The following is a 26,269-nucleotide window of genomic DNA, read 5'->3' on the forward strand; positions in this document are numbered from 1 at the left end:
CTGTGTTCCCATCCGTGTCAAAGAGAGACGCACGCCGTTTCCCCGCAGGCTTCACTCCATTCCGTTGTCACCCAAAGAGAGCTGAGAGGCTGTCATCTCAGTGGTCTGCTGCCGGCCCTCTCTCCCGCCTGACCTGGCCTCTCCTGAACAAACCCATTAGCGTTTGATTGAAAGGATCTTCAGCAGGACGTTGGGGGGGGGGGGGCTGGGGGGCTTCCTTAAACCTTGTAAAGTGCCCACCTAATCCTTCAAGAGTTGCCATAAATCAGCTCCGGATTATCACCGCTCTGCCACACTGCCAGCTGCTCCCGGGCCCCGTATCCATGCCTGTCATTGGGCAGGGCACCAGGCTGTCTGTCCTGGCCCGGTGCAGGAGCCCGTTGGCCCGTACACTTCAGCTTAATGGACCCTCGCTCCAGGGGTGGGTGAGTCCTGAACAGCAGGGTATCATTCTGGCCAGATGGGGAATTCGCCTCCCGGCCATTTTAGCTCCATTCTCTGTTTGATGCGGATGTTTGCCAGAAGGGCAAGAGATGGCTTGATCTTGTGCATAGTGTTCAACGCCATGGTCGACCAAAGAAGTTGAGTGCACGTGTCAGCGCTCAGCGTCATATCCAGAGGTTGTCTTTGGGAAATAGACGTATGAGTGCTGCCAGCATTGCTGCAGAGGTTGAAGGGGTGGGGGGGTATTTGGTTCAGACTGTGTCAAGCGTGTGCGGCAGCAACCAGGTGAGGAGTACAAAGACAAGTGTGTCTTGCCTACAGTCAAGCATGGTGGTGGGAGTGTCATGGTCTGGGAATGCATGAGTGCTGCCAGCACTGGGGAGCTACAGTTCATAGAGGGAACCATGAATGCCAACATGTACTGGGACATACTGAAGCAGAGCATGACCCCCTCCCTTCTGAGACAGGGACGCAGGGCAGTATTCCAACATGATAACGACCCTAAACACACCTCCAAGATGACCACTGCCTTGCTAAAGTAGCTAAAGGTGATGGACTGGCCAAGCATGTCTCCAGACCTAAACCCTATAGAGCATCTGTGGAGCATCCTCAAATGGAAGGTTTCTAACATCCACCAGCTCTGTGATGTCATCATGGAGGAGTGGAAGAGGACTCCAGTGGCAACCTGTGAAGCTCTGGTGAAATCCATGCCCAAGAGGGTTAAGGCAGTGCTGGAAAATAATGGTGACCACACAAAATATTGACACTTTGGGCCCAATCTGGGCATTTTCACTTAGGGGTGTACTCACTTTTGTTGCCAGGGGTTTAGACATTAATGGCTGTATTGTTATTTTGAGGGGACCGCAAATGTACACTGTTATACAAGCTGTACACTCACTATTTTACATTGTAGCAAAGTGTCATTTCCTCAGTGTTGTCACATGAAAAGATACAATCAAATATTTACAAAATTGTGAGGGGTGTACTCACTTTCGTGAGATACTGTAGGTGCTTCTTTCCAACAGAAACTTTTTTTTATCAGCACCAAGGCATCTGTAGCACGCTACTGGTCTCTGACAGAGAAATATGTTTGTTTGTGAGGGAGGGGAAGGGAAGCTTGCCTTGACACCGCGCAGAGATCCAGTATGGCTTTGATGTTAAAATAAAGATTTACGATAGCGAAGGCATGACATTTTCTGATAGGATTTGGAGACGCTCTAATCTGTCCCTTAATTAAATCATTGCAGTCTATTGCAAACGGCTTAAAAAATGTGCTGCTTTTTAGTTTTATTATTATTTGACCCTTTTTAGAAAACTGATTTTGTGTGGGCCTGTAACTACTACCCGGTTATATTTCCTGCTTTGGGCTCACGCTGGAGAGACCGAGCTTGCAGGCTAAAACCATGTCACCTAGAATTGAGGTCACCTTGTTTGGAGACGGTTTAACGTCTTACTCCCCTGCTCCATATGTCTACTCCTCTAATGCTCCGTTCATGGTGTCACTGTTCTCTTCCTCTAACGCCGGTCCTCCTACCAACCCAGTGCATCTCCTCGGTTGTTCCCGAGACTTTGCATGAGTGATTGGACTTGTTTGTTAGCGTCGTTATGAACCGTCAGCTGAGCTATTTAAAGTTGGTTCTCCGTCCAGACTGCGCCGTGTTCTGCAGCTGGCAGAGACCGTGTCAGCAACCCAGTCACTCCGGTTCCGTTAGGCAGGTTCCCTGGCGACATGGCTCATTTGTGAAATGGAGTTCCGCGCACCGTTTCTCGGCTCCCTGAGATTTACTGACCCCGTCGTTCTGCTCCTAACGGCTCGTCTGTTTGTCTATTGGCCCCATAAGGCTTCATCTGCCTTTATCTCCAGACAGAGCTGAATCAATTGCTCTGACGGCAGTGGACGGGGACAGGTTGTCGCCGAGGAAACGAATCGTAGTGTCACATTTGTCTGTCACTCACTGTGTGTGGGTTTCTGATTGGTTCACCCCGGCTGTAACCTGGCGTTGGCCTCTCCTCTCCAGACGAGCGTGAAGCTGTGCAGAAGAAGACCTTCACTAAGTGGGTGAACTCCCACCTGGGCCGGGTGACGTGCCGCATCGGGGACCTGTACACTGACCTGCGCGATGGACGCATGCTCATCCGCCTGCTGGAGGTGCTGTCCGGAGAACAGCTGGTCAGTAACTCAGCCTTCCTCTCTGACCCCGACAACTGACCCCCACCCGTAACCCTATCCGTTAGTTTTTTTTGTATTCTGCCGTTTCTGTTGAAAACATGAATTCATGAATGGAACAAAATTGGAAGAAGACTTACCTTAAATGTGTACAAATGACAGTCTGTGTTTCATTTGCTACAGAATTGTCTGAATGAACATACCACTTCTAATCCCATTACTCATGACTCAACATGTTGGTCCTGAAAAGACGCTTGCATTCCTACATTTTCTTTCCTTCTTGTCTTGTTTATTTTTCTCTCTCCGTGCCCTCGTCCCTGAACATTGAGTTTCTATTTATTCCTGTACTCCATTCCTCTTCTTACATTGCATAATTCCCTTTTTCTGTAAAAGTGCCATTTTGGGCAAGCTAGCTAATACCAATAATAGTCAACTATTCTCATGTTTTTGGCCCAACCTGGCTGTCCCCTTTCTCTGTCCTGTCTTTCCCCAGCCCAAGCCCACTAAGGGGCGTATGCGTATCCACTGCCTGGAGAATGTCGACAAGGCCCTGCAGTTCCTCAAGGAGCAGAAGGTCCACCTGGAGAACATGGGCTCTCATGATATTGTGGACGGGAACCACCGCCTCACCCTGGGTCTCATCTGGACAATCATCCTCCGCTTCCAGGTACAATGGGACTTCTGTGAGGTTCTGTACAATGTCTTCCAGTAGGTGTTCCTAGAGAGGTCCATATGACCTGCCCTGTTGGTTCGACTCCTTCCCCGGCCTGTTATGTCATCAGTCAGCCCAGCCGGGGGACGTCAGGTCTCAGCCTGTATCTGCCTCCAGCCAAAACCAATATGAATTGGTGCAATTGCCTGGAACAGTCTTCATATTCCTATGCGATTTTACTGCTCTATTTTTTTCTATTGTGATTGTGATTTAGCATCAGACATAATGCAGAGCTGAATAAGACCGATCTGGGTGTTCTCAGTTGGGAAAAGTGTTCAGTAGGCAATGTGTCTGATGTGGGCTCCTCTAACAGATCCAGGACATCAGTGTGGAGACAGAAGATAACAAGGAGAAGAAGTCTGCCAAAGAGGCTCTGCTGCTCTGGTGCCAGATGAAGACCGCTGGGTGAGAATAGGAGAGATGTGGGAGAGTGAATGGGGGAGGGGAGGGGAGTTTGAGACATGGGAGGGGGAAGACATTTGAAGAATGCGTTAGGCAATGTGACACAGAACAGAAATGCAACATGCAAATGTATAATTTCTTAAGAAAAAAAAACGATCCCAGAAATATTGGATACACACAAAATGATAACTTTTCTCAAATTCTTTAAAAAAAGATATGTTACATCACTGTTTTACTTTAAAGTTATAATCTGACAGGTGTGGCATATCAAGAAGCTGATTAAAGTTGTATTACAGTGGATTTTGTCACACAGTCCAATGCCACAGATATTTCAAGTTTTGATGGAGTGTTTAATTGGCCTGATGGCTTTAGGAAAGTCCAATAGATCTGTTGCCAGAGAAATCAGTTGTTTTAGAGAGAACATCCAACCAGCCTCACAAACAAAGGACCTCCTCATCTTATTTCTTCACCTGCGGGATCGTCTGGAGACCAGGGTCTGAATCCTGCTTGTAAAACAGCTCAGGGGTCCTGTGGCAGGCGGTGCAGCATCTTCCAGGTCTAAGGCTTACTAATCCAATATGGTTGCCATGGCTCGTAATGCTACGGCAACACCGTGTGGCGGTTTGTGACATCAAGGTAGATGCCTGGAGAACGGGTTCCTTCCAGCACATTAGGATCCTGACCTAGACCCTTTGGTTGAGCGAGCAGTGTGATAAGAATCAGACAGCACATCGTGTGCTTTTGAGGACACAAGTCAACATTGACTGTCCTATGTCTGCTGGGATAGCAAAAAATTGTGGACTGAAGCAAAAAAAGCAACAGAAAAAGTGGGTTTACATAACCTAAGAATAAACTGTCAAATGTCTCCAGGAAGACGCATGTTTGTCGTCCTCATGAGGCTCTTGACCTGACTATAGTGTAGCATCATAACCAATTTCAGTGGGCAAATGTTAACGTAAAATCTTTAGATTAGGATTTATATCCTGTTGGTTCGAATTTATTATTTGAACTGTTACAGTGTTACAGTGTTGATCAGTGCTAGCATCAAACTTTCAGTAGCATTTTGCTCATCACCTCCAAGAGAACAGTGTCTGATGATGATTTGTGTGTTGTGACCTTGTCTCTACAGGTATCCCAACGTCAACGTTCATAACTTCACCACCAGCTGGAGAGATGGCCTGGCGTTCAATGCTATCGTGCACAAACACAGGTCAACAACATACCTCTGTCCATTGTCTCTCTCACTGTCGCACACTAATTGTTTTGCTGAGTCAGTCATTTTAACTGTAGTCTCCCAACACTGTTCATCACCTGTCACTTGGTCTGTGTTAAGGGATATGCAGTCTGTCCAGTACCTTGGTCTGTGTTAAGGGATATGCAGTCTGTCCAGTACCTTGGTCTGTGTTAAGGGATATGCAGTCTGTCCAGTACCTTGGTCTGTGTTAAGGGATATGCAGTCTGTCCAGTACCTTGGTCTGTGTTAAGGGATATGCAGTCTGTCCAGTACCTTGGTCTGTGTTAAGGGATATGCAGTCTGTCCAGTACCTTGGTCTGTGTTAAGGGATATGCAGTCTGTCCATTACTTTGGTCTGTGTTAAGGGATATGCAGTCTGTCCATTACCTTGGTCTGTGTTAAGGGATATGCAGTCTGTCCAGTACCTTGGTCTGTGGTCCTGGTAGCCGGGGCAGTTTGAAGGTTAGGCTACCTGCCTGGGGTGTCTCCCTTCTCTATTTTGGTCTAGTGTCCTTCTTTCTAAACCCTCGGCAGTTTGGCTAAATGGATGAAAATAAAATTGGAGTTAAATTGACCTACATTACAGAAATAAAACCCTGTCCTTTTGCATGCAAGGCTGTGGGTGGTGAATCACTGTCACCCTCTCCTGGTGACCCATGGCATTACATTGGAGAACAGGCCCCTGGAGCATCTGCTTCTAGCAGGACAGCCAGCCTGTAACCAGTGGATCATGTTATCAGTCAGAAACAACTGAGTCTCAAAGTATGTGTTCTTTGACATGAGCCCTGATTGAGCAAAAAGGCAATCAGGGAAATAGTTTCACTGTTGTTTTCCATGTCTGATCCTTTTCAAAGTGCAGACGGGATTGAATGGTGGTGATCAGAAGGTTGACGTGGCTCACACTTACCTTAGAACTCACAACATCCCGGTCAGGCAGGTTAATGAACTGAAGAGATTGTTCCGATGTTTTCTTTTCCTATTCATTAATTTAAATGTCCCACCTGCTGTCCCTCCTCCACCAGGTCGGACCTGATTGAGTTTGACACTCTGAAGCGCTCCAACGCCCACTACAACCTCCAGAATGCCTTCAACGTTGCGGAGAAGGAGCTGGGCCTCACCAAGCTCCTGGACCCAGAAGGTGAGGCAGTCAGAGCCCGGACACTGGTTCTGTCCAACCTCCTCCGCTGGCCATCGAGACAGTCTTGGCCCAGTCGGACACTGTGTGTAAGAAGGAGGAAAGTGAGGATTACTGGGATGAATTACAGATTAAGTGAGAATAGGGGCTATGTGGCCGGGCCGGGGGCGGGGCTAAATTATTTCCTCTGACATCACAGCCTTCATCACAGCTCCACAGAGGACGTCTGTATATAGTGTGAGGGATTAGAGCTGCACCAAGGCCATCCATCAATCAGGGCATATTTACAGGCTAGTGGCACCTGTTTTCAACTATTATTGTGTGTGCGTGCATGCGTGCGTGCGTGCGTGCGTGTGATGACCCAGTGTACATGAGGGCTGAACTAGTCCCTGTCTCTCTTCAGATGTCAATGTTGACCAGCCGGATGAGAAGTCCATCATCACCTACGTGGCCACCTACTACCACTACTTCTCCAAGATGAAGGCCCTGGCCGTGGAGGGCAAGAGGGTTGGCAAGGTGGGCAATGCTGGGCCGCGCGCACTCAGTCTGTGTCTCCCTGGTTCTATCCCTGGAGCCGGTCTCACCCATCTCTCACTGCCTCCCAGGTGCTGGACTACGCCATAGAGGCTGACCAGCTGGTTGGGAACTACGAGAGCCTGGCGTCGGAGCTTCTGCAGTGGATTGAGCAGACCATCCTGACCCTGAACGACCGGCAGCTGGCCAACTCCTTGAACGGGGTGCAGAACCAGCTGCAGGCCTTCAACACCTACCGCACCGTGGAGAAGCCCCCCAAGTAAGCATGGGGACAGAGTGAGCGGAAGCCTGTGGTCTGGCGGTAACACGCCCGGCTTAGGGACACGCGAGGCCTCTCTCCACTGGAGACCGGGGTTCAGTTGCTGACTCTGACCATTCAACCTGTGACCATTCAACCTGTGACCATTCAACCTGTGACCATTCAACCTGTGACCATTCAACCTGTGACCATTCAACCTGTGGCTCTACCCATCTGTGTTCCCTCTATCATTTCAAACTGTCTCAATGAACTGTTAAAATGTTTTTGAACAATGAAAGTTCTAGATTACAATGTTAATAGTCATTTATGCGCTTCCATTTTGACTGGGGTGTGTGTGTGTGTGTGTTCTCCTCAGGTTTACAGAGAAAGGAAACCTTGAGGTGCTGCTGTTCACCATCCAGAGCAAGATGAGAGCCAACAACCAGAAGGTGTACATTCCCCGTGAGGGCAAGCTGATCTCTGACATCAACAAGGTATCACTGTTACTATGCCCCGGAGGAGTGGGGACACATGATATCACATGATCTTTGTTACTCCTCGTTTAAAAGCATGTCCTGAATAGAGCTTCAGTTAACACCAGTCGACCCTGCAGCCCTGTTTAGTATCATGAGTAGCGCCACTGGTTCAGAAACCTCGCCGACTGCATGTGTTCTTATTGCCTCGGCAGGCGTGGGAGCGTCTGGAGAAGGCAGAGCATGAGCGGGAACTGGCGCTGCGGAATGAGTTGATTCGCCAGGAGAAGCTGGAGATGCTCGCTGCTCGCTTCGACAGAAAGGCAGCCATGAGGGAGACCTGGCTGAGCGAGAACCAGCGGCTTGTTTCCCAGGTAACACTTGTGAAGAGGACGAAGGTCACAGTAATACCTACTTGATTAAAACGGTTTTCATCTACTAAGTGCATTTACACAAACCTGGATGTTAGTTGGATTAAAGGTGCTGCTAGTGGTAGATGACATATAGGGACAGAATTCCATTCTAGCTGACATGCATATATAGACAAGCGTGATGGGCATGTAAGACAGCTGGATATGAGAGGAGAGTCCTGTACCTCACGTTGCTGTTGATGTACGCATTCACTTTTCCATTATGAGTCAGTCTGGAAGTAGGTGCAGTTGTGAGTACATCAGCTGTCCTCTTTCTACCCAGGACAACTTCGGCGTGGACCTGGGAGCGGTGGAGGCGGCAACTCGCAAACACGAGGCCATTGAGACGGACATTGGGGCGTATGGGGAGCGCGTGGCCGCCGTCGAGGCTGTGGCCAGAGAGCTGGAGGCGGAGAACTACCACGAGGTCCGGCGTGTGCTGGCCAGGAGGGACAACGTGCTGCGACTCTGGGAGTATCTGAAGGAGCTGCTGGCTGCCCGACGGGAGCGACTCCACGCCCACAGAGACCTCCAGAGACTGCTGCAGGAGATGCAATACATCATGGACTGGATGGAAGACATGAAGGTGTGGAGCAGGTCAACCTGTAGCCCTCCTCATGACACTTAGATGACTGCTGGTCACAATGTATCCCAGGGCCGGAGTGTCTGGCAGGGTCATGATGTATTCCAGGGCCGGAGTGTCTGGCAGGGTGACGATGTATTCCAGGGCCGGAGAGTCAGGCAGGGTCACGATGTATCCCAGTGCCCGAGAATCTGGCAGGTTACGATGTATTCCAGGGCCGGAAAGTCTGGCAGTGTCACAATGTATCCCAGTGCCGGAGAATCTGGCAGGTCACGATGTATTTCAGGGCTCGAGAGTCTGGCAGGGTCACAATGTATCCCAGGGCCGGAGTGTCTGGCAGGGTCATGATGTATTCCAGGGCCGGAGTGTCTGGCAGGGTCATGATGTATTCCAGGGCCGGAGTGTCTGGCAGGGTCATGATGTATTCCAGGGCCGGAGTGTCTGGCAGGGTCACGATGTATCCCAGTGCCGGAGAATCTGGCAGGTCACGATGTATCCCAGTGCCGGAGAATCTGGCAGGTCACGATGTATTTCAGGGCCGGAGAGTCTGGCAGGTCACGATGTATCCCAGTGCCGGAGAATCTGGCAGGTCACGATGTATCCCAGTGCCGGAGAATCTGGCAGGTCACGATGTATTTCAGGGCCGGAGTGTCTGGCAGGTCACGATGTATTCCAGGGCCGGAGTGTCTGGCAGGGTCACAATGTATCCCAGTGCCGGAGAATCTGGCAGGTCACGATGTATTTCAGGGCTCGAGAGTCTGGCAGGGTCACAATGTATTCCAGGGCCGGAGAGTCAGGCAGGGTCATGATGTATTCCAGGGCCGGAGAGTCTGTCAGGGTCACGATGTATTCCAGGTCCGGAGAGTCAGGCAGGGTCACGATGTATCCCAGTGCTGGAGAGTCTGTCAGGGTCACAATGTATTCCAGGGCTGGAGAGTCTGTCAGGGTCACGATGTATCCCAGGTCCGGAGAGTCTGTCAGGGTCACGATGTATCCCAGGTCCGGAGAGTCTGGCAGAAGGATGTCTGGTAGTGTGCTGTTAAACCTTGGCCCCTGACTGATATCCAGCGTATGTTATTGGGATTCACAGAGGGTCTTGTCTCATCAGTGCCGAACGTGTGCTCTGTTTCCTTAAGGTCCGAGTCACCGCCAGTGCTGGCCCCTCATTTGTGCCTTCGCTTAATCTGTAACTTTCAGTGACCGCTGAAACAGGGATTACCTTCTAATGCTCATTCCCATTAGCATCCCATTAGCATCCAGGCTTAACCACCGACAGGCCGGGCACGGTGAGTGGATGTGTAGCTAACCAGCCTCCGGCTCTCTGCTCTCCCAGGGCCGTCTGCAGTCCCAGGACAGCGGCAAACACCTGCATGACGTGGAGGATCTGCTGCAGACACACAGCCTGGTGGAGGCAGACATCTCGGCTCAGGCAGAGAGAGTCCGGGGAGTGCAGGCAGCCGCACAGCGCTTCACCTCTGACGAACAGGGTGGGACTACGCACCCCCGTCCCCCTTTTCATACTCACGTAAATGTGCTGAATGTAGTATTCAATTGCGATGCAGTATTTAGAATAAATAAAGAAACATAGTGTATCTTTCAGTCTACAAGCCATGTGAACCTGCACTGGTGGGGGAGAAGGTCTCTCTCCTCGGCCGGGCCTACGAGGAGCTGGGCCAGCTGGCCAATGTGAGGAGGGAGCGCCTCGAGGACTCGCGGCGCCTGTGGCAGTTCCTGTGGGAGCTGGGAGAGGAGGCGGCGTGGATCAGAGAGCAGGAGCAGATCCTGGCCGGCGGTGACTGCGGACGTGACCTCACCTCCTCCCTGCACCTCCTCAGTAAGCATGAGGCATTCAGGGACGAGATGGCGGCCCGCTACGGCCCCCTGAGCAACAGCATTGCCGCCGGACAAACCTTGGTGGAGGAGGGACACTTCGGAGCCCCAGAGTGCACAGAGAGGATCAAGGACGTCCGCGCTCAGTGGGCCCACCTCGAGGAGGTGAACAGACGGGATAAGAATTAGACATAAAAAAACAGATTTAAGAAGTATTTTCTATTCTGATGCTTCATTTCTCCCACCATACCCAGATGTCGCAGCTGAGAGAGCAGCAGCTAAAGGAAGCCGTGGCCCTGCACCAGTTTCAGACCGACGCCAACGACATGGAGGCCTGGATCATGGAGACACTGCGCCAGGTGTCCAGCCAGGAAGTGGGTCACGACGAGTTTTCCACCCAGACGCTAGCCCGCAAGCAGAGGGAGGTGGAGGAGGAGATCCAGAGCCACCGCACCCTCATCGACTCCCTGCATGAGCAGGCCCTCAGTCTGCCCACAGTCCATGCCAATTCCCCGCAGGTCAGTTACCGCTGCACCGAAACGCAGTTTCTGTTGAGTAACTCTGGTCCGTGCTTACACAATGTCTCAGCTTAAGAGACCGTTGTTTTTCATGGCTCCCATGCTGTTTCCCGTCACCTGTTGTTACCTCTGGTCGAGGGGGCGTCTTCTGACTGGGTTGTTGCTGGCGGTGTTTAGGTGGAGGGCCGCCTACCAGCTATAGAGCAGCGCTACCAGGAGCTGGAGTCTCTGTCCGCCGCGCGGCGCCAGGCCCTGGAGGGGGCGCTGGCCCTTTACCGCATGTACAGCGAGGCGGGAGCGTGCCAGCTGTGGGTGGGGGAGAAGGAACAGTGGCTGGACGGCATGCAGATCCCCACCAAACTGGAAGATCTGGAGGTGGTGCAGCAGAGGTGAGCTGATGGAGGCTTGAAGAGGGGTGTTGGAATGGCGGGATAGGAAGATGATGTGTATGATTTTACATAGCCTTTAAATCGTTTACTATTGATCTGTATTTGCTGATCGTTGTGCTTCGTTATGTGGAGCGATTCACACTGAATCTTCTCTCCTTTTAACACCATAGATGAAACATTGGTCTGTATTGTTTTTGTGAAATGTAGACTCAGGTTAGTGTTTAAGCGGTAGCAGTTTTTACTCCGATAATATGTCCCTTCTGGTCTGTTTTGTTGAGACAAAGCATGGAAACATGAGGCTTAATGGTGGAGGTGTCTCTGTGTCTGGCTACAGGTTCGAGACCCTGGAACCTGAGATGAACAACCTGGTGACTCGTATTGCCGACGTCAACCAGGTCGCTCAGCAGCTGCTGGGATCTGATAACCGCAGCAAAGAACAGATCTACCAAACACAAGAACAGCTCAACAACCGGTTAGTGGTTCTTAATATGATGATGATCCTAGTTAGGAATAAGCCACAGTCTTGTTTAATAAAAGTAATTAACTGATGCGCTGACACTGGAATGGTGATGGGTTCCTGGCATACGTTCATTCCTATCGATTTCTACCAGTTTTAATATAATTTCCCTTGGGTAAGCAGTGCAACTGATGTAGTTTTAAACACTGGAATCATTGTCACCAAAGACTTAATATGGATTTTACATGATTTTAGGCAAAGCTTTCAGTGCATACCTATTAATTCAAGGGTAATTCTTTTTACTATTTTCAAGATTGTAGAATAATAGTCAAGACATCAAAACTATGAATAATAGAATATTTCGAATCGAGTAGTAACCTCACACCATCATCTGTTTAACACTTTTTTGGGTTGCTGCATGAATTCCATGTGTCATTTCATAGTTTTGATGTCCTCACTATTGTACCACTTAAGACTAATTAAAACTAATTAAATACCCTTACATGAGAAGCTTTGTCCAAACCTTTGACTGGTACTGTACATTACAACACGTCTGAGGCACAGCCAATACACTGGATGAGGTGAAGACAGAGAACGTGTCATTAAGACAGCCCATTCCGGTCCCCAGGTGGAAGGAGTTCCAGCGTCTGGCGGACCAGAGGAAACAGGCCCTCGAGTCGGCCCTCAACATCCAGAACTACCACCTGGAGTGTAACGAGATCCAGACCTGGATGAAGGAGAAGACCAAGGTGATCGAGTCCACGGAAAGCCTGGGAAACGACCTGGCTGGGGTCATGGCCCTGCAGCGCAAACTGACAGGCATGGAGAGAGACCTGGAGGCCATTCAGGTACAGCAAGGAGATTGGAGGTTTTAGAATAAATGATCGGACAGACTCACTGGTTTATGTCCATACCTGGTATTGCTTATGTCACATGACGGTATTAGCACCCTATTCTTTTCTCTGTCCTCAGGGTAAGCTGGATGACCTGAAGAAGGAGGCAGAGAAGCTGGCTGAGGAGCACCCGGAACAATCCGAGGAGATCCATGCCCATCTGGGGGAGATCCAGGAAGTGTGGCAGGAGCTCAACGCCACAATGAAGCGCCGTGAGGAGTCTCTGGGCGAGGCCAGCAAGCTGCAGGGCTTCCTCAGGGATCTGGATGACTTCCAGTCCTGGCTGTCCCGCACCCAGACCGCTGTGGCCTCAGAGGACATACCCACCTCGCTGCCCGAAGCAGAGTGCCTGCTCAACCAGCACGAGAGCATCAAGAATGAGGTGGAAAACTACAAAGAGGACTACGAGAAGATGAGGGCAGTAGGTGACGAGGTGACCCAGGGCCAGACGGATTCCCAGTACATGTTCCTGGCCCAGAGGCTGCAAGCACTCGACACCGGCTGGCATGAGCTGCGACGCATGTGGGAGAACCGCCATAGTCTCCTGGCTCAAGCCTTTGACTTCCAAACTTTCCTGAGGGACGTCAAGCAGGCTGAGAGCTTCCTCAACAGTCAGGTGAGGAGAGACATACATTTACATTTAAGTTATTTAGCAGGTTCTCCTTAATGAAGTTTGTAATATTTCCTCTTCCCTTCTTTTCTGTAGGAGTATGTCCTGTCTCACACAGAGATGCCATGCAGCCTGCAAGGGGCTGAGGAGGCAATAAAGAAGCATGAAGACTTCCTAACTACCATGGAGGCCAGCGAGGAGAAGATCTTGGGCGTGGTAGAGGCCGGACGACGCCTGGTCAATGACGACAATGCCAACTCTGAAAAGATTCAGGAGAAGGCTGACTCCATCCAGGACAGACACAAGAAGAATAAGGAAGCTGCAAATGAACTCCTGTCTAAGCTGAAGGACAACCGTGAACTTCAGCACTTCCTGCAGGACGGACAGGAGGTAGAACTCTTTAACCGTTTTATCATGTTGTGATATCGACTAACTATTTGTTTTGTATTAAGAAATATTGACAATCACATTCTTTGAGTAATATAATTCTCCTCTGTCCAGCTGAATCTCTGGATCAACGAGAAGATGCTGACCGCTCAAGACATGTCATACGACGAGGCCAGGAACCTTCACAGCAAGTGGCAGAAACACCAGGCCTTCATGGCTGAGTTGGCCTCCAACAAAGACTGGCTGGACAAGATTGACAAGGTACGGCACGGCTGCCGTAGGAAAGTAGGAAAGTTAGTCAAGAAGATGTGCCCTAATTTGACACTATCTGTTCTTTCTTCCTCTTCCCCTGTTAGGAGGGTCATGCCCTGGTGACTGAGAAGCCTGAGCTGCAGCCTGTGGTCCAGCAGACTCTGGACGGCCTGAAGGGCCAGTGGGAGGAGTTAGAGAACACGACTCGCACCAAGGCACAGTGCCTGTTTGACGCCAACAGAGCAGAACTCTTCACCCAGAGTTGTTCCGCCCTGGACGGGTGGCTGAAGAACCTGTCCAGCCAGCTGCAGAGCGACGACTACGGCAAGGACCTCACCTCTGTCAACATCCTGCTCAAGAAGCACCAGGTGGGTGACGTTAGACTCTCCATGGCCTCCATCATCTTTACTCCTTTTTCAGTGTTCAGACTGTCACTTGAATTCAGAAACTAGAGTCATGACAACTTGCTCCTCTGTTGGTGTGTAGATGCTGGAGCACCAGATGGAAGTGCGTGAGAAAGAGGTGCAGTCTCTGCAGTCGCAGGCCCTGGCTTTGTCCCAGGAGGAACCCGGTGTAGCCGTGGTGGAGGTGGATGGCCAGCAGAAGAGAGTCACAGACAGCTTCTCCGAGCTCCAGGACCCCCTCAACTTGAGGAGACAACGCCTGCTAGCCTCCAAGGAGGCCCACCAGTTCAACAGAGACCTGGAGGATGAGATTGTGAGTGGGACCCGGCGACTCTGAATAGAGTCATCCAGAATCATGTAGAAATCATCTAGTCTGTCTTGCGTACAGTTTCTTGTTGTTTAAAATGCTTGTTCCCTGTCCATCTGTTCAGCTGTGGGTGAAGGAGAGGATGCCCCTGGCTACATCCACAGACCACGGCAAAGACCTTCCCAGCGTCCAGCTGCTCATCAAGAAGAACCAGGTACACGGGTGGAAGGCAGTGCCCGAGGAAGAAAGCAATGGAATGTCGGGAACGCTGAACATGCCTGTTTTCTCTCCCAGACTTTGCAGAAGGAGATCCAGGGCCACCAGCCTCGAATCGATGACATCCAGACCCACCGCCGTGGAATGTCCCCAGGGCAGGAGGACGTGGACGGGGAGCGACACTCGGCCCTGGAGGGCCGTCTGGCGGAGCTCCGAGACTCCTGGGCCCAGCTCATCGCTGAGACAGACAAGCGCCACGCCCGGCTAGTGGACTCCAACCGCGCCCAGCAGTTCTACGCCGACGCAGCCGAAGCGGAGGCCTGGATGGGAGAGCAGGAGCTGCACATGATGTCAGAGGAGAAGGCCAAGGTGGGACGCTGGGAGCAGCTGTAGTGAACAGCTGTCTGGGTTAATTATTGCGCTAATGAGGTTCATTCTGCACGTTTTGCTGTTTGTCCTTGCCTTTCATATTCCTAACCTCTGTGCTGTGGCCTTCAGGATGAGCAGTGTGCTCTGGTGATGGTGAAGAAGCACCAGACGTTGGAGCAGGCTCTGGAAGACTACGCCCAGACCATCCACCAGCTGGCCAACAGCAGCCGCACCATGATGGCCAGCGATCACCCAGAAAGGTGAAGGGACACTGGCGCGTGGTTAACGAGGGGATGCAAGGCTGTTCATCGCTCAATGCATAAATAAAATGCAATTTTTACTTCTCGTTGCAAAGACCCTGTCGTTATAACTGGCCTGACTGTCTCTCTCTGCTCTCAGTGAGCGCATCAATCTACGGCAAGCCCAGGTCGATAAGCTGTACGCAGGGCTGAAGGACCTGGCAGAAGAGCGACGAGGACGACTGCAGGAGAGGTTGAGGCTGACCCAGCTGAAGAGAGAGGTGGACGACCTGGAGCAGTGGATCGCTGAGAGGGAGGTGGTGGCTGGATCCCACGAGCTGGGACAGGACTACGAGCATGTCACTGTGAGGGGCCGTTTGTTACTCAAGGATGTCGTCAATTCCTCACCGACGCACTTGGGTGCTAATTGTTCGCAGGCAACCTTGGTGACAAAGATGTGTGATGGTCATCCATGTTTAATCCTTTCCCTTTAGATGCTGCGGGACAAGTTCCGGGAATTTGCTCGGGACACCAGCACCATCGGCCAGGAGCGAGTGGACGCCGTTAACAGTCTGGCCGATGACCTCATCGAGTCCGGTCACCCCGAGAACGCCAGCGTGGCGGAGTGGAAGGACGGTCTGAATGAGGCCTGGGCTGACCTGCTGGAGCTGATCGACACCCGCACCCAGATGCTGGCGGCCTCCTACGAGCTGCACCGCTTTCACCAGGACGCTCGCGAGGCACTGGGGAGGATCCGGGAGAAGAAGGACGCACTGCCCTCTGACCTGGGCCGTGACCTCAACACCGTCCAGCACCTGCACCGACAGCACACGGCCTACGAGCACGACATCCAGGCCCTCAGCGGGCAGGTAGGTTCTGTTAACCTCCCGGCTGCACAATGAACTTCAGGGACAATAAAGACCTTGAATTAACTGGGCCACATTCCAGAAGAGTGCAGTGATACACCTAGAGCACTGGAGGGAGAAACGATTTCATTACACGCATTTTTGTACACCATCCTAAAGTAGTATATCAGTTGTAATGTAATATGAGGGCTGTTTTTCCAGACCTGGGGCTGTCCTGTATTTGCCATAGAACACAGAAGTGTCAGGTGAATGGTTTTGAGGCTTCATTCCAACCGCCACCCCACCCCCCACCCACACAGGTGAACCAGGTGCAGGACGACGCTGCGCGGTTGCAGAAGGCCTACGCCGGGGAGAAGGCAGAGGAGATCCACCGGAGCGAACGCTCTGTCACAGAGGCCTGGGAGGAACTGCTGAGGGCCGGCCAAACTCGCCGACACCTCCTGCAGGACACCGTGGAGAAGTTCCGCTTCTTCAACATGGTGCGCGACCTCATGCTGTGGATGGACGGGGTCAACCTGCAGATTGACGCCCATGACAGCCCCAGGTGAGACCTCTCTTTTGGTTCTATTCAGCATGTTCACACTCAAACCCCCTTAAGTAACACCTTTGGGATTTTTCATAAGCACTTTCTATGTCCAGACTGAAAATCAAAAAGTTACAGAGAAAATAAGGTGCTTTGTTAGAACAATTATTTAAGTGTTATATCCGCAATAATCACAATATTCAGTGTTTTTGTATTATGTTTTGTATTATTAAACCTAAATTTCAACAAGGAACATAGACTGAGACCAAAATCCCTTTTATAGATGGGCCCTGTGTATACAGGTTTACGCATACAGTTTAGGTTCATTGTTTAAAAACAGAAAAAAACAGAGAACTGACAAAACTAGATGCTCACATATAGCACAAGACGAAGTACACTGATTTAAACACCAGTGTTATTCGCACTTGTCTTAACACAGTGGAAACCGTATACAAAGCAAATACACATATATCTCTCACAAATATATGTAACACTTTTGAAAATGCAATGTACAATCAGAGCATTCCTGACGTACCTCTGTGGAGGATTACATACATCAGATACCCAGTTGTACACTGTTCAGTGTGTGGCGGTTGTGACCTTTAAACCCAAAGACTAAACAAATGTAACGCACTTGTCTTCACAGAGTGGAAACAGTACACAAAGCATATATATATATCTCACTCGCATAGATGTAACACCTCTGAAAATACAAATTATGTAATGTATAAAGGTTTACATACAAGTCGAGTACAATCAGAGCATCCCTGACATACCAGTCTGGAGGATTACATAAATGAGATACCCGGTTTCGAAATTTCTCCCACAAATATGTGTCTATCGTTATAACAAAATGTATGGAGATTGTGACCTTTTAACCCAGGGACCTACATAGACTCAAAGCCCTTAAACACATCAATACATGTAGCTTCTTCCATGTCTTATACCTTTATCAATGCACAGAATACCGAAGCTTGCAAAAACGGTTACAAGCAGCCAGGGTTGCTGGAGGATACTTTTTAAATGTAATCTGCTACAGTTACAAATGACCTGTCCACATTTGTAATCACTAATGTAACTTTTGGATTAGTCAAACTCAGTAACGTAATCTGAATACTTTCATATTAAGAAGCATTAGAAGGCTAATAGGAATACAACCAACTGAACACCTTTTGCGGGATCAATGTTAGAGTTTACATAGCTGGCCAAAAAACAGAATTAGCATTTTACCTTATGGGTTATGTACAGTGCCTTTGGAAAGGGTTTCTAAACCATTGTTTTCCACTTCAATATGATTGGGCTACATCTCTACATTACATGCTAAAGGTCTGTCAGTTATTCAGTCATTACAATAATGCAATAACCCTATTTCTCTAAAATGGTATTGAGATGATATAAAAATCAAGATATGCGTAGCTTTTCATGCATACACTACATTTGCAGTAGTCTGATTTCCTCTACAATCACCAACAACCCAGGCACACAAATGCAAGTTCACAATTGTGAACACCCTCACACAAATCCGTTTTTCCTGTGTGAATGTTAGGGCACCATGTTAGTCCTATCTGGAAAAGGGTTGTGTGTGCCCACCTTTGCTTGCATGATGATCACACACACAACTGAGGTGCACAACTGTTAATTGTGTTCAAATAATTATGTTTTCAAAACATTAAATTAAGAAATCAAACATGCAGTGTGTCAATTATTTTGCACACCTATCCTTTTTCAGTTGAAGTAATCCAAGAAGTAATCATACATTTTTTCAAAAGTATCTGTAATCTAATTACAATATTTTAGCTGTTAACGTAACAGGTTACAGTTACTGTTTTTTGTAATCCATTATTCCTGAACTCTGTAAGCAACACAAAAATAAAATCAGTTTCACAACAAATAACAATCAGTCAAGGTAAAACGATCGTTAACCCAAGGACAGCAGCAGATTGTTACATTTACACAGAGGATGTTCTCCTGATACCACAGGAACTTGCATTACCCAAAACAGATACAAGCAACACAGAAACAAAAATCATCCAATGCTTAAACTGGGCAAGAGGGACAAGAGTCCCAAGTTCATATTTGGTCTGCAGACTATTCCATAAGCAAGCTAAACCAACACAAGATCATATTGTTCTCGTCTCAAGGACAGCGAAGTCCAGCCCAGCCCTAGACTTGGATATGAAATACAGTGGTGAGGTCTGTAGCTAGCACTCACAATAAACCTAAGTAAGCATCCAGTGGTTTAAGTGTGGATGCCCTAGCATGCATGTAAATAATATCCCCAGTCTATTACGACATTAAAATTAGCTTGCACAATTTAAATCTATTTCAAACTAATAAAAATCATACAATTAGTTTTCTTTGCATTTAAAACCAGTTTACGTTTTAAAAAAATACCCTTGTAGTATCTTGATATCTGTCACCAGCTGTAATAATGCTTGGTCAGCTGTCGAATCGGTAGAGTACATGTCAGCATATAGACACATTTTACTCTGTCTTATCTCATCACCAGTATTGTTTGTGTAGAGAGTGAACAGTAATGAACCAAGTATAGGACCTTGTGGGACCCCTTTAACCAACTCCACTGGCTCTGATTGGGTGCCGTCAACTCTAACAGCCTGACTTCTGTCCTTAAGATAGTCATCAAACCAACGACAGGCATTCCATCCTAGTCCTATTGATGACAACTCACTTAAGTATCGCAAGCCCTCAAAGGCTTTATACGAATTTACAAACATGGCTGCAGAGCCATATTGTCTAGAGCATCAGCGATCTCATGTAGAAACAAATGCAGTGGCCGTACTGGTACCGTGTTGAGGTCTGAAACCAGATTGAATGCTGGAAAGGGTGTTGTTAATTGTTCAAAATGATTGTAGTTCCTTATTCACCAAAATAACTTTAATAAAGGCCAATGGTTAAGGCCTCATTTGATTAGGGGTTCTCTTATCGATTAACATCCCTCCTCTCTCAGGGATGTGTCATCTGCAGGCCTGGTCATAGCCAACCACCAGGACATCAAGTCTGAGATGGAGACCCGGGCAGACAGCTTCACTGCCTGCAATGACATGGGACTCACTCTCATCGACAAGAAGCACTATGCAGCAGACGAGGTTTGGCTCCACCCACGCCATTCTTACAATTCACACACACTAGGATTTAGTATTAGGACAAGGCCAAATGTAAAACTTATGTGTCTATCGTGTTTGAGTGTGTTCTGTGGCTCGTGCAGCTTGTTAATGTGACATTACTGACACCCTGTGCGTTAGGTCCGGGAGAAACTGGACCAGCTCCAGGCCAAGAGGGACGAAATCAACAATAAGTGGCGGGACAAGATGGACCACCTCCAGATAGGTACGTTACCTAAAGGCGTGTCATTGCTGTCCGTTCATTGGTTTCAGTCTGTGCGTTTCAGCGTGTCGGTGTTGGGGTTTGTGTGTTGGAGTGATGTTTTCGCAGTTCCTCATCATGTCCCGCTTTTTCTCTCTCAGTGCTGGAGGTGCTGCAGTTCGGCCAGAACGCCTACGTGGCGGAGACATGGCTGGCGGGACAGGAGCCCCTGGTGCGGGGGGCGGAGCTGGGCTCTAACGTGGACGAGGTGGAGAGCCTCATCAAACGCCACGAGGCCTTTGAGAAATTAGCCGCCTGCTGGGAGGAGCGCTTCACCGTCCTGGAGAAACTCACCACGGTGAGGGGGGGGTTAATGGGCGGCGCTCAGGGGGCGGGAGGCTAGTGGGGGGCAACTCAGCAGAGCGCGCATGATTGTGGTCGTGGCGCAGTTGGGTAGGGTGAATTGTCACTCATTTGGGTTCCCATGGGTTGCAGCTGGAGGAGAAGGAGATCCGAAGGAGGAGGGAGGAGGAGGAGATGGCGAGGCGACCCCCCACGCCGCCCCCTACCGAAGATGTGGCCCCGTCGGAGGCTGAGGGTGAAACACAAGATGCCAGGTCAGACTGAATCCACGGATATTCAATGTGTTTTTCTCTGTTATCTCCAGCTGGATGATGTTCTCACTCTAACCCCCCCCCCCAACTCTCATCCAGAACCAGCCTGGACCAGACCACACTGAACCAGTCAGTATCAGTAAACGGCGTCCACAGTGACCAGGACACCTCTCAGGTGAGGGAGAACAGTGAGAGAGACCATCCATATTTAGTCCCATTTGAAGACTCATATCTCCCGTTTACTTCCTGTATTAAATTATTATTAACAGCGTCCCATTTATCTGCGGACACCGACCACATGATGGGGCTGTTTCATGTCTTGTTCCTGTGTTGTCTTGTCTCTGTTGGAGGAGATCGGAATGTTTTTCAGTGTTCTATGTTGGGGAGAATGTATTGATTGAAGTCAAGTCTGTACATGAAACGAGTGTGTTTGCCTGGTCTGGACGTGTGTCACCTTGTCATACCTCCGCGTGTAATATCTGTGTATGTTTCACATCAGCACAAGATAGCATGCTGTCTCCTAGCACAAGAACGTCTTAACAATGTCTCGTTGCATTTTTACCTGCAGTCGTTATCAGTGTCTTCAGTGTCACTGGGAAAGAAAGAGAAATGTGAGCCTGTCTCTAAACCGCTATCTAAACCTGTATCTAAGCCAAAGCATCTGCCACCAGTGAGTACCTATACTAGCCCTAGCCTAGCTTCCTCATCACCCCCCCCATCCCTGCCTGTGCTCAGCTCCTGGTCTACCACAGTACCCCAGCATGACCTTCTAGAGGGCCCTCTCCCTCTGTCTCCGCTCTACCATTTGCTTTATTTGGTTTTGAACACGTGCGGTCCCATTGCTGTTGAGGCATCTGTGTCTTACACACATTCATGATACACTGTTGTCTCAACTGAGGCTTCATTGGCTCTCAAGGCTTTCTGGGGGCTGTTCCGTTTGTACCAGTCTCAAAATGACCAGGACATGTGTGTCTGTAAGAGCGGGCAGTTGGTGTAGTGGTTTAACTTCCAAGCTGTTGTTGATGTCGTCAGTATTCTCCTCTGGCTGTAGCTGTGGCGGTTCCCTAGTCAGAAGGTCCCAGGGCGGGGTGTCTAGTTGGTGGGAATAAAGTGTTAGTAGGAACCTTGCCTTTTTGACAAAAGGAAATGTTGATGTCCTTTGATATTGAATTTGATGTTGTGCCAGGAAACAAGGATGACACACATTGAGCATGTATCATAGCAGTGTTATGAGAACGCTTCCTGTCCTCGTGTTCCAGTTGTGTTGTGAGTGACATCCAGATGGGGATTGAGTCTCCCTCAGCACGGTTGGAGATGTTCTCCATTTGTGTGTTTCTCTGTCGGCCTCGCTGTGTGTTTCTCTGTCGGCCTCGCTGTGTGTTTCTCTGTCGGCCTCGCTGTGTGTTTCTCTGTCGGCCTCGCTGTGTGTTTCTCTGTCGGCCTCGCTGTGTGTTTCTCTGTCGGCCTCGCTGTGTGTTTCTCTGTCGGCCTCGCTGTGTGTTTCTCTGTCGGCCTCGCTGTGTGTTTCTCTGTCGGCCTCGCTGTGTGTTTCTCTGTCGGCCTCGCTGTGTGTTTCTCTGTCGGCCTCGCTGTGTGTTTCTCTGTCGGCCTCGCTGTGTGTTTCTCTGTCGGCCTCGCTGTGTGTTTCTCTGTCGGCCTCGCTGTGTGTTTCTCTGTCGGCAACGCTGTGTGTTTCTCTGTCGGCCTCGCTGTGTGTTTCTCTGTCGGCCTCGCTGTGTGTTTCTCTGTCGGCCTCGCTGTGTGTTTCTCTGTCGGCCTCGCTGTGTGTTTCTCTGTCGGCCTCGCTGTGTGTTTCTCTGTCGGCCTCGCTGTGTGTTTCTCTGCCGGCCTCGCTGTGTGTTTCTCTGCCGGCCTCGCTGTGTGTTTCTCTGCCGGCCTCGCTGTGTGTTTCTCTGCCGGCCTCGCTCTGTGTTTCTCTGTCGGCCTCGCTCTGTGTTTCTCTGTCGGCCTCGCTCTGTGTTTACACTTGGTTTGTCTCAGTGTGGTCCTGCTTTTGTTTTGTCCACCCTGTTCAAAGCGTGCATAATGTGTATAAATATGTTTGTTGTGGATACTGTCATCATTAAAGCCCTTGTGCCCAGCCAGTCAGTGACATGTTACTCGGGCCTCATGGTTCGGACTGGTCATGTTGACATGTGTCTTTCCTGGTGGACGGTAGGATTCTGAGTCTGACTCGGTGAACGGCGCCGGGAGAGACAGCGGCCTGGCGTCCTCGCGCCTTGAGCCATCGGCCACGCTACCCAGCAAGGGAGCGGATGGCGGCGCAGACGCCATGGAGGGCATGCTTTACCGCAAGCAGGAGATGGAGTCCCACGCCAAGAAGGCAGCTAGCAGGTGAGCCACTGTTAGGGGAAGTGTTGAACGCTGGTTGATGGAGGACATTGTGTGTGTGTGTGTGTTGTATGGCCATGAATCCTTTGATGATGTCCCTAACCTCTTCATGCGCATGCCTGCATGCCTTCCGCCAACAGCTTCTCTCTCTCTTCCCATAGGTCCTGGCAGAATGTGTACTGTGTCCTGCGTAAGGGCAGCCTTGGCTTCTATAAGGACCAGAAGAGCGCCTCCAACGGGATCCCGTACCACGGAGAGGTCCCCATCAGCCTGGGGGAGGCGGCCTGCGAGGTGGCTCACGACTACAAGAAGAGGAAACACGTCTTCAAGCTGCGGTAAGGAGAGAGGGAATGGAGGACAGGGTTGTTGACAGCAAGTTGGCAAAGCATTTTCATGTGCGTCTTAACTAAGCCGACTTGTGTCTTTAACGCTGTGTGTCTTTAGGCTAGGGGACGGTAAGGAGTTCCTGTTCCAAGCTAAAGATGAGGTGAGTTACTTCAGACTAAGAACCTTTAATGGTTGGCGTGTCCGACCGTGTGCTAACCCTGCGTTCTCTGCCCCAGCCGGAGATGGCATTGTGGATCCGCTCCATCCACGGCGCCATCCCAGCGGTGGGGTCTGAAGACCGCTCCCCGGGAGGCCCGCGGGCCCTGAGCCGAGCCATGACCATGCCCCCCATCTCCCCCAGTTCCGCAGAGGCTTCGGGGGTCACCATGCGCAACAAGGAAGGCAAGGAGAAGGACCGCGAGAAGAGGTTCAGCTTCTTCGGCAAGAAGAAATAAAACATTTGGGGAAAACAAAGTCAGCGGAAACCGTATACGTCAATATTCCAACAAAGTGAAACGGGCAGAAAAGCAGTGGTCTCATAAACGCATGGCTCTCAGTGCTGGTCCCATGGCTGTCAGTCCGGTGTGGCTCATGCACAGCTTACTCTTTCCCTCTCCACTCTTTCATTTGTCATTTTCCATTTCACATCTCCCTTGCCCTCCATCTTTCACATTCGGCTTCATCCTACCAATATAAGCCCTTGTCCACAGCTTTAGTGGAATTCACCGCCAATGAACAGGGTTTAGTTATCAGAGTCACTATTAAGAACTCCTTGACCTCAAGATTGGAGACACCAAGGGGTTTGTGGGGAGAGGGGAGACTGGGGGGGTTAGCAGAGGCTGGAGACTAAGGCCCCTAAGAGTCACTACTTTTCCATTCACTGTATCGTTTCTTTGTTTTAAAATGAGTTCTGCCTCAACCAGTCTTCAGATATGCAGCCTGCTCTGATGCTGTTATACCAATCACACTGACCGTGATAGAGGGAGCTATTCCCATGTCCCGTCTCCCGGTCTCCCTCCTATTCCCATGTCCCGTCTCCCGGTCTCCCTCCTATTCCCATGTCCCGGTCTCCCTCCTATTCCCATGTCCCGTCTCCCTCCTATTCCCATGTCCCGTCTCCCGGTCTCCCTCCTATTCTCCAACATCCCCTCTCTCTTGGCCAGGACCACAAAAATGTGTTTTATTTGGTATTGGTGTTATTAACATTACCAATATTATTGCTGTTATTATTTATCTTTTTGCTGTTGCAGTTTGGGGGGGGATATTTAACGAGTATGTCAGTGGAGTAATGCATTTGGGTCAATCTTCAGGGCCATGTTGGTCTTGTCTCTATTTGTATTGTTTAGTTTTTTTTGTAGGAAGGACAGTTCATGAGGAGTTTTTGAAAAAGAAAAATCAGTAAATTTTAGCAGTGTGCAGTAAGTGATTTTCACCAGTGGGAAATTGATATATATTTAAAGTGGTTTTATTTTCATTTTAACTTGGATCTACATGTATTTGATTTTCTTCTGAGGGATTATTTCTGCTTTGATTTTGAGGGAAAAAAAACTTAACATTTTGAAGCAGAGAGAATTAGTTTTCTAGTGAGGGTGAGTTGTGATGCTGTGGGTTTATGCACGTTTCTGTTCTAAATCAGACGTGTCCAGTTGGACGCTGCTTTTCTGACTTACCACAACATACTACATTCACTTCACTTCAGACACAAACACACACACACACACACATACAGAAGTTGTTGTGATGGCTTTCGATAGGGATTCTTGTTTTTTTCCTTTTTGGTTTGAATATGTAGATGGCAATGCTAATGAATGAGTTGAATGTTCCTCCTAGATTACTCTTCACACTCTTCCTTTGGGTATCTGTCAGTTGTTTTGGAATGTTCTGGCAGGTGGAGGTAATCCCTGCCAGGCCTCAACACTAGAGAACTGGAAGCAGGTACACATCCATGTCACACAGGGTCGGGAAGGTGAAGGGTTCCTTAAAGATGGGTTCGGGGCGGGGCGCTGAAACTAGGGGATGCAGCTGTTAGAGGATCAGAATGTGCTGTGTCATGTGCTGGATGAACAGAGGCTCGGAGTCTCACTGAAGCCCACTGACTTTTTAACCCTTTAATAGCCTGACCATTGCTTTGATTGGAATAGTGCTTAATCGCAAAGGAAGCTTTGGCACTCACTAAGAGTTTTCAGCAGAATGTTTTAAACCCCCCCCCCCCCCCCCCCCCCCAACACACTGTTATATGGATTCTGTACCCTGGTACCATAGAGTACATAAACAGATCCACCCATGGTAGTAATTCAATGTAACCGAAATGCAGGCGAGGCTCTGTTGAATTGGAAGAGATGTAACCCTGGAGATCTTGGCTGACTTGATGGTGACTGATAGAGAGAATGGGCTTACGATGGTTTGTTGTTTTGGACATCTAGGATTATACTTGTCACATTGTAGTCCCCAAGTTGTCATCTACTTCGATGTTTTAGGTACATAAGATTAAGCCACAAGCAACGGATAAGCATTGCGTCATCACACCATGCTGTGAAGGATTCCACAGAACATCTCAGGTGTGTAGTTGGTACCCTCTAGCAGTTTGGTAAGTGATATAAAGTCGAAAAGAATGATATGGGACAGTAATCAACAGTTTATCAAGGAAAGTAAAGATGACGGCAAATGTAGACTGCAACTCCTGGCACAGCGAGAGATTTCTTGTCTGGTTTCTGTTCTAGTGTTCAAAACACGCCAAAATCCTGGAGTTTCATTTCTTTGTGGGCAATGGTGTCGGTTATTCAGTTGAAAAGCTTATGAGGGAGGCTTATCCAAGCCCTAAACCAGAGATGGAAAAACAGTGGCTATAGAACAGGCAGTCCACCTTGGTTTGGAGCCCAGCTCTCAGCCTGAGCTCTTGGTCAGTCTCAGCTTAGTGTACTGAGCTGACCCTCTGGCTCCGCAGTTACAGTCCACAGCCCACTGATTGCTTCAGGGCCGCAGCAGAGTCAGCGAAGCTCAGAACAGAACTGATGGAGCCGCACTCCGACGGAGTGACCGTGACAAACTATTACCAGGGCC

General features: G+C 49.5%; 1 protein-coding gene across 6 annotated transcripts in view; it reads left to right on the forward strand.

The window, feature by feature from the left end:
• Window positions 1-25,421, forward strand: part of LOC105027840 (spectrin beta chain, non-erythrocytic 1) — a 75,272-nt gene extending 49,851 nt beyond the window's left edge. For 2 of the 6 annotated variants that reach the window (XM_010900139.5, XM_010900142.4), the window contains 37 exons: window positions 2,463-2,614; window positions 3,105-3,278; window positions 3,637-3,728; window positions 4,855-4,935; window positions 5,982-6,097; window positions 6,498-6,610; window positions 6,700-6,887; window positions 7,243-7,360; window positions 7,555-7,713; window positions 8,033-8,335; window positions 9,666-9,819; window positions 9,933-10,327; window positions 10,417-10,680; window positions 10,858-11,069; window positions 11,404-11,541; window positions 12,155-12,374; window positions 12,499-13,035; window positions 13,126-13,419; window positions 13,531-13,677; window positions 13,773-14,036; window positions 14,155-14,385; window positions 14,504-14,593; window positions 14,674-14,964; window positions 15,094-15,224; window positions 15,364-15,568; window positions 15,698-16,072; window positions 16,369-16,613; window positions 19,561-19,699; window positions 19,856-19,940; window positions 20,078-20,274; window positions 20,412-20,533; window positions 20,630-20,705; window positions 21,099-21,200; window positions 22,710-22,885; window positions 23,023-23,217; window positions 23,327-23,369; window positions 23,446-25,421. In XM_010900139.5, coding sequence (XP_010898441.1) covers window positions 2,463-2,614; window positions 3,105-3,278; window positions 3,637-3,728; window positions 4,855-4,935; window positions 5,982-6,097; window positions 6,498-6,610; window positions 6,700-6,887; window positions 7,243-7,360; window positions 7,555-7,713; window positions 8,033-8,335; window positions 9,666-9,819; window positions 9,933-10,327; window positions 10,417-10,680; window positions 10,858-11,069; window positions 11,404-11,541; window positions 12,155-12,374; window positions 12,499-13,035; window positions 13,126-13,419; window positions 13,531-13,677; window positions 13,773-14,036; window positions 14,155-14,385; window positions 14,504-14,593; window positions 14,674-14,964; window positions 15,094-15,224; window positions 15,364-15,568; window positions 15,698-16,072; window positions 16,369-16,613; window positions 19,561-19,699; window positions 19,856-19,940; window positions 20,078-20,274; window positions 20,412-20,533; window positions 20,630-20,705; window positions 21,099-21,200; window positions 22,710-22,885; window positions 23,023-23,217; window positions 23,327-23,369; window positions 23,446-23,664 — 7,043 coding nt within the window. In that variant the 3' untranslated portion in view covers window positions 23,665-25,421. The remainder of the gene's footprint in view (window positions 1-2,462; window positions 2,615-3,104; window positions 3,279-3,636; window positions 3,729-4,854; window positions 4,936-5,981; window positions 6,098-6,497; window positions 6,611-6,699; window positions 6,888-7,242; window positions 7,361-7,554; window positions 7,714-8,032; window positions 8,336-9,665; window positions 9,820-9,932; window positions 10,328-10,416; window positions 10,681-10,857; window positions 11,070-11,403; window positions 11,542-12,154; window positions 12,375-12,498; window positions 13,036-13,125; window positions 13,420-13,530; window positions 13,678-13,772; window positions 14,037-14,154; window positions 14,386-14,503; window positions 14,594-14,673; window positions 14,965-15,093; window positions 15,225-15,363; window positions 15,569-15,697; window positions 16,073-16,368; window positions 16,614-19,560; window positions 19,700-19,855; window positions 19,941-20,077; window positions 20,275-20,411; window positions 20,534-20,629; window positions 20,706-21,098; window positions 21,201-22,709; window positions 22,886-23,022; window positions 23,218-23,326; window positions 23,370-23,445) is intronic. The other 4 variants (XM_010900145.5, XM_010900144.4, XM_010900141.5 and 1 more) reach the window with 3 other exon arrangements.
• The last annotated feature ends 848 nt before the right edge of the window (window positions 25,422-26,269 follow it).

The sequence above is a fragment of the Esox lucius genome, chromosome 7 (assembly GCF_011004845.1).
Source record: "Esox lucius isolate fEsoLuc1 chromosome 7, fEsoLuc1.pri, whole genome shotgun sequence".
NCBI classification, from domain to species: Eukaryota; Metazoa; Chordata; class Actinopteri; order Esociformes; family Esocidae; genus Esox; species Esox lucius.